Genomic DNA, 7,529 nt, shown 5'->3' with positions numbered 1-7,529 from the left:
CGTGGAAAACTGCAAAACATTGCTTAAACATTTCAAAAGATGTTTCAAATTAATGGAATGACCTCCCAGGGTCATGGAATGGAAGACTTAATATTGGTAAAATATAATAATTGATAGTCATTATGATGGTTTAGTACTGGCATAAAGATAGACATATAGACCAATGGTATAGAATTGAGAACCCAGAGATAAACCCTTCTATATATGGCCAAATGATATTCAAAAAGAATGTCAAGACTACACAATAAGAAGAATACAGTCTCTTCAACAAATGTTATATGTTAACAAATATGTTAACATATGATATGTTAACAAATGTTATGATATCCATATGCAAAAGAATAAAGCTGGACACTTACCTTACACATGTACAAAAATTAACTCAAAATGGATTAAACAGCTAATTGTAAGAACAAAAATTATTAAATTCCTAGGGGTAAAGCTTCAGGACACTGGATTTGGGAATGATTTCTTGGATATGACACTAAAACCACAGGTAACAAAATAAAAAATTGATTAAAAAGATGACAACAACAGGGCTTCCATGGTGGTGCAGTGGTTAAGAATCCGCCTGCCAATTCAGGGAACATGGGTTCGAGCCCTGGTCTGGGAAGATCCCACATGCCGTGGAGCAACTAAGCCCGTGCGCCACAACTACTGGGCCTGTGCTCTAGAGCCCACGAGCCACAACTGCTGAAGCCCGCATGCCTAGAGTCTGTGCTCCTCAACAAGAGAAGCCACCGCAATGAGAAACCCGCGCACCGCAACGAAGAGAAGCCCCCGCTCGCTGCAACTAGAGGAAGCCTGCGTGCAGCAACGAAGACCCAACGCAGCCAAAAATAAATAAATGCATAAATTAAAAAAATAAAAATAAACCCAAAAGGAGGAAAAAGTACTACATATTACGTGATGCATTTAAAAAAAATAAAAGATGACAACAACAAATTTTAAATCTGCACACCAAAAGATACATTCAAGAGAGTGAAAAGGCAATCTGCAGAATGGGAGAAAAATAATTGCAAACATATATCTGAGACAGGGTAATATTCAGAATATCTAAGAAACTTCTTCAACTCAGCAATAAAAGTTAAATAATCTGATTAAAAATGGGCCAAGAGGCTGAATAGATATTTCTCCAAAGAAGATATACAAATGGCAAATAAGCATATAAAAGAGTCTCAGTATAATCAGCAAGGAAATGCAGATCAAGCCACAGTGATATACCACCTCACACCCATCAGGATGGCCACTATTAAAAGTTCAGAAAATAAGTGTTGGTAAGGATGCAGAGAAGTTGGAACCCTGTGAACAGTTAGTGGGAATGTAAAATCGTGCAGCTATTAAGGAAAGGAATATGGAGTTCCTCAGAAAGTTAAAAATAGAATTACCATATATCTAGCAATTGAGTTTCTGGATGTATGTCCTAAAGAACTCAAAGCAGGATCTTCAGGAGATATTTGCACACCCATTTTCACTGCAGGATTATTCACAATAGTCAAGAGGTTGAAGCAACCCAAATGTCCACCAACAGATGAATGACTAAGGAAGTGTGGTATATACATATATGGAAGAGTATGCATGCTTGAAAAAGGAAAATTCTGTCACAGGCTACAACATGAAGAAACTTTAAGGATATTATGCTAAGTGAAATAAGCCAGTCACACAAAGACAAACACTGTATGATTCTACTCATACTCAATATTGTAAGTAATCAAAATCATAGAAATAGAAAGTAGAAAGATAGTTTCTATGCGTAGGGGACAGGGGGTAGAATTAGCGATTTTTAGGTATAGTTTTAGTGTTGCAAGATGGAAAATTTCTAGATATCTGTTGCACAAAAATGTGAATATACTTAACACTATGGAAATGTACATTTTAATTTATTTATTTTTTTTTTATTTTTGGCTGTGTTGGGTCTTTGTTTCTGTGCAAGGCTTTCTCTAGTTGTGGCAAGCGGGGACCACTCTTCATCACGGTGCGCGGGCCTCTCACTGTCGTGGCCTCTCTTATTGCAGAGCACAAGCTCCAGATGCGCAGGCTCAGTAGCTGTGGCTCACGGGCCTAGTTGCTCCGCGGCATGTGGGATCTTCCCAGACCAGGGCTCGAACCCGTGTCCCCTGCATTAGCAGGCAGATTCTCAACCACTGCGCCACCAGGGAAGCCCAAAATGCACATTTTAAAATGGTAAAGTTAATGCTATGTTTTTTTAACCACAGTGTTTAAAACGTGTTATTGAACAAACTGCTTTACAAGATAATTTGTAAACCAATACAGGATTTTTAGAGTTATGTCTGATTTTTAAAGGGCTCAATCAATTTGAGCACTTGCATTGTCTTTGATCTAACACAATTCTAAGAATCCACCAGAAGTGGCAAAAAGGTGTGTGTGCGCATGTATATACTTACTTATAAATAAATAATACTTAATGCATACATATATTTATCTTAATCACCATAATAGAACATATTTATCAACAAGAAAAATGTAAAAATTTGAAACAATGGTTATACCATGAATACATAAAGGAAATGGTTAAATAAAGAATTATGTGAATACTATAGAATATTATGTATCTGTTAGTAGGCAATGATCTACATCTGTTATTATCAATGGCCTAGAAAATTATTTACAATATATTGTGTACTGAAAAATGGCAGTGTCAAAAATATGTGAATAGTATGTACTATTTTTAAATATGACATACTTTCTATATTTTAATGGCATGTCCTAAGATGGAAAAAGCATCATACCTAAGAATTCTGTCTAAGTGTTGGGAAGAGTTTATTGGAGACATGTGCAGATTGAGGATAAAGGAAAGGCTTGCATTTTCTACTCTATGTAATTCAGGGTTATTCCCACGTTTTACAATATATGTGCATAATTTTTCTAAATAAGGAGAAATAGGTCAAAGCAGGCTATTTCCACAAAGCTTTGTGTTAACAAACAGATGCTGCAGAGTTTAGCCCAAAGACAATTTTGTTGCAACAGGAGTTGCAAAATTAGTGTTTTAATCAAGAAATACCCAGGAGCCTAAAGGAAAATGGTATTGATGTGAAAATGATGATAAAATAGAAAGAATACAGGAGATAGATCCCAACTGCCCTCCCCAATTTAGGCTGCTGGGGGTTTGAGAAAATCACAGACTGAGGAAACTGTAATTTCTGATTTCCAATCTGAACTAGGAGCTCAGCACATTGGGTGATACCTTCATTTGTCCCTAGTCAGCTCTCTGCTGAGTTCTCTTCTTCATCTCCTTTACCTCCACTGTCCCTCACCTCAGCAGCTGACTTTACTGGGACCCTGAACCCTCAGACTGGCCCTGCCTTACTGGCTACTAACTACACTCACTGCTTCTCCTGCCTGCCAACCAGGTCATCTCCACTGTATACAGGCTCCTCCTTTGCTCCCCCCTGAGTGGGCCCCCTTTGAAGGGACCCCCCATCCTCTCCTGGAGGCTGAGACAGGCTGTATATGGGGGTTTTCCTAACAGTGCTTGAGAATGGCCAGGACGCTTCCATCTAACAGTCCTTCTTTTAAATATTTATTTATTCATTTATTTATTTTTAACTTTTTATTTTATATTGGAGTATAGTTGATTAACAATGTTGTGTTAGTTTCAAGTGTACAGGAAAGTGATTCAGTTATACCTATTCATGTATCTATTATTTTTCAAATTCTTTTCCCATTTAGATTGTTACATAATATTGAGCAGAGTTTCTGGTGCTACACAGCAGGTTATCTATTTTATACATAGCAGTGTGTACATGACAATCTGAAACTCCCTAGAACCCTCCAGCCACTGTTGTGTTTCTTCCCTCTCTTTCACATCCAACTTCTTGAACGTGTGGTCTGGATTTGTGATCTCCCTTCTGAATCCCCTTTCACATCACAACCTTCTGGCATGTGGCTCCTCAGCAGTTGCCCTAACCGTTCACACTAAAGTGACCAAGACCTCCTTTTGTTAAATTCAGCATTTATTGAACTCTGCTCTGTATTTCACCTGTTGACCAAAGGTGCTGCCCGGGGTGGGGGTGGGGAGGTGGAGTCTCCTCCGATTTTCTCAGGCTCTGGTGATACTCTTGCTGGCTCCGGTGATCTTTCCGTTTGCCTCAAGTGAGCCCAGCAGAAAAGTGGAAATGATGTAACTGGGAAGTGGACACAGCGGGCTTTAAAATATCCCACTCAACCCATGGAAAAATCAGGTGTGTCCTAAGGCCTATAGAAACAGAAGAAATGGCCCAAGATGCAGTGAGCCTTTAACAAGTTCTCTGTAGTTCCTCTTATTCTTTATTCCTTCTACTTTTCCCAACCGGTTCTCTGCCCTTCTCCACCCCTCGTGCAAATAGCCTCCCTTTTCATTTTATTCTCGCGCACCTTCCCTGGATTCTTGCACGTGCCCCCAACGGCACCGCCCAGAAAACGAACTAGATGCGTTGGACAGGGCGTGCACCTGCTGTGGAAATCCGCTGGACTGAGCCTGACCCAGCTTGGACCGAGGCTGCGCTCCCACACAGGGGCTCAGGGAGCTCCGCACTCGCTGGTCCCGCGCCTCTAGCGGCGGTCCCTGGAAGTCTGAGTTGCAAGGCCCCAGTGGCAGGGACTGGCTCACTTGGGAACAGGCTCTGCCATGAGGTCAGTGAGGACCTTCCTCTCCCCAGGCCGTTCGCTCCCCTTGCTAGTCCTGCCGGTGCTCCTGGTTGACTCTCTTGGCAAGGATTTAATTTTTCACACCAAGTGGGGCTTTGACTCCTATGAAATCACCATCCCCAGGAAGCTGAGCTTCCGTGGAGGGGAGCAGGGTGTGGCCAAGCACGTGTCCTACCTCCTGCAGGTAAAAGTCAAGAGCCATGTCCTCCACCTGTGGCCCAAGAGGCTTCTATTGCCCCGGAATCTGCAGGTTTTCTCCTTCACAGAACAGGGGAGGCTCTTGGAGGATCACCCTTATATACCCAGCGACTGCAACTATATGGGCTTGGTTGAAGGAAATCAGGATTCTAAAGCTACTTTAAGTACATGCATGGGGGGGTCTCTGAGGCATCCTGAAAGTGGATGCCAACCATTACCAAATCGAGCCCCTCAGAGCCTCTTCCAGTTTTGAGCATGTCATGTATCTCCTAAAGAAAGAGGAGGAATTTCCCAATCAGGTCTGTGGCTTAACTGATGATGAAACAGTAAAGCAGTTAGCCGAGCATGAGAACAGGGCTAGGATACATGACTTTAGTGAGGCATATATGCAGCAAAAGTACTTGGAATTAGCCCTGGTCTTTGATAACAGTAGGTATTTATATTTGAACTCCAATCTTACTCAAGTCATAAATGATGCCATTCTTCTGACTGCAATTGCAGACTCTTACTTTCAAGATGTCCGTACGAGAATACAACTATTAGCTATGGAAGTATGGACAGACAGAGACAAAATAGCACTTAATGCCCCAGTGATATCACAAGTTTTAGGCCAGTTTGTGCAATACAGATCACGTGACCGAAGTCGTCAGATTCCAGCAGATTGGGCACACCTATACCTTAAAAAACAGTTTAGTGATGCACTTTCACAGCACTGGGGAAGTGTATGTAGTACATTGCCTTCTGGATCTACAAGTTCTATTCTAGATAAAAATATCCTTGGACCTGCCACTTGGACTGCTCATGCTCTGGGCCATAGTGTGGGAATGATCCATGATTACAAATACTGCCAATGTAAGGGTAGGCATAGTTGCATCATGGGCACTGAACAAACTGGGTTTAGTAATTGTAGTTATGCCGAATTTTATTTGCATGTAAGTTCAGGATTAAACTGTCTAACGGATATCCCAGGATTAGGTTATGTGGTAAAGAGATGTGGAAACAAAACTGTGGAAGAGAATGAGGCATGTGATTGTGATTCAAGAGAGGACTGTAAAGAAGACCAGTGTTGTCAGCCAGATTGTAAATTCAAAGAAGGAGCCAACTGTAGCACTGGACTTTGCTGTCATAACTGTCAATTTCGTCCATCTGGATATATGTGTCGGGGGGAAGAAAATGAATGTGACCTTGCAGAGTACTGCAGTGGGACCTCAGCATTCTGCCCAAGTGACGCATATAAGCAGGATGGAACCCCTTGCAAGTATAGAGCCCGTTGTGTCAGAAAGGGCTGCCAATCCAGAACTATGCAGTGCCAAAATATTTTTGGAGCTGATGCCATGGGGGCTCCTCTTCAATGCTACGATGCAGTTAATGTAATAGGTGACCAATATAGGAACTGTGGTATTTTAGGAGTTCGTCAGTATGAGAAGTGTCCCAGAGAAAAGGCATTATGTAGCAGGCTACAGTGTATAAATGTCGAAACCATCCCTCATATGCCAGATCATACCATTCTAATTTCCACTCACCTGCATGAAGAAAATCTCATGTGCTGGGGCATTGGCTATCATCTAGCCATGGTACCTATGGGGTTACCTGACCTGGGTGTGATAAGTGATGGCACCTCCTGTGGTAAGGAGCGGATATGTTTTAATAGAAATTGTGTGAATAGCTCAGTCCTGAATTTTGACTGTTTCCCTGAGAAGTGCAACTGCCGAGGCATTTGCAACAGTAACAAAAACTGCCACTGCATGTATGGCTGGGCCCCTCCATTCTGTGAGGAGGTGGGGTATGGAGGGAGCATTGACAGTGGGCCTCCAGGACCCCTAAAGAGGGAGGTGCCCGCCTCACTTCAGGTTGTGTCGATTATGTTAATGCGCCTGATTTTCTTAATTATCTCAGTGATTGTTGTGCTTTTCAGGAAAATCATAGGAAGCTTATAAATCCAAAGAGAAAGAAACACCACCAATTAACACTGGAGCAGAACAATTCAAGGCCAAAATGATCAAGAAACCAAAAAGCAATCAGGCAATCCACAGTCACTCTATTACACAGGGTCATAAATTGAACAAGCTTCTCATTTATCCAAACACTTCTCCTTCCTTCTTCCTTCAATTTATTTTACCTAATGTTCTTTGAGGTTTTGATCAGTAAATAAAAGGTATTCTTGGTTTGGAAACAAATCAGTGCATTTTGCTTTCCTACTTCACTTTCCTCTTAGTTTGTGATCAAGTTTTGGATATCCTTAAAAGAATGCCCTAGCAGCTTTCCAAACACAGAATGCTGTGCGTTTCATAGAATTGCAGTGGATTTCAGGGTAGAGTCCTGTCTCTCAGTTCCCAGCAAACAAAACCATTGTCTGCCTTTCCCTCTGCCTCCCTCATGAAATCCTCTGTGTCTCTGCCCCCTGCTGAACCATAAATGGTAAATACCACATTTTATATATAGAATGCAATAGTTTGCAAAGAGTGTGTGTCCCTCAGTTAAGTATCTTCTGCTGTTATAGTCACTGTATGGTTCACTGTAGCTCCGTAGAAGTGTGGCCTCTGACTCAGTGTTTGGGTTGACCTCAGCTGGGTCGAGGACTCTAATCTACCATAACTCCTGCATTGCACCACAGCCTACAAATGATGACAAGGTCTGGCAGTGTCCTGAGGACAAGGCTCTTAACAGAATTCTGTGCTTTGGGT

General features: G+C 41.8%; 1 protein-coding gene across 1 annotated transcript; it reads left to right on the top strand.

Annotated features, from left to right (window-relative positions):
- Positions 1-4,627: 4,627 nt before the first annotated feature.
- Positions 4,628-6,782, top strand: ADAM30 (ADAM metallopeptidase domain 30; the record flags this gene model as incomplete). The annotated part of the gene is given in 2 exon segments (XM_079721623.1): positions 4,628-5,032; positions 5,034-6,782. Coding segments are annotated over 2 exon segments (2,154 nt in total).
- Between the last annotated feature and the right edge of the window lie 747 nt (positions 6,783-7,529).

This window comes from Hyperoodon ampullatus, assembly GCF_949752795.1.
Source record: "Hyperoodon ampullatus genome assembly, chromosome: 2".
In the NCBI taxonomy this organism is placed as follows: Eukaryota; Metazoa; Chordata; class Mammalia; order Artiodactyla; family Ziphiidae; genus Hyperoodon; species Hyperoodon ampullatus.
This window is presented reverse-complemented; position numbering and strand designations above follow the sequence as displayed.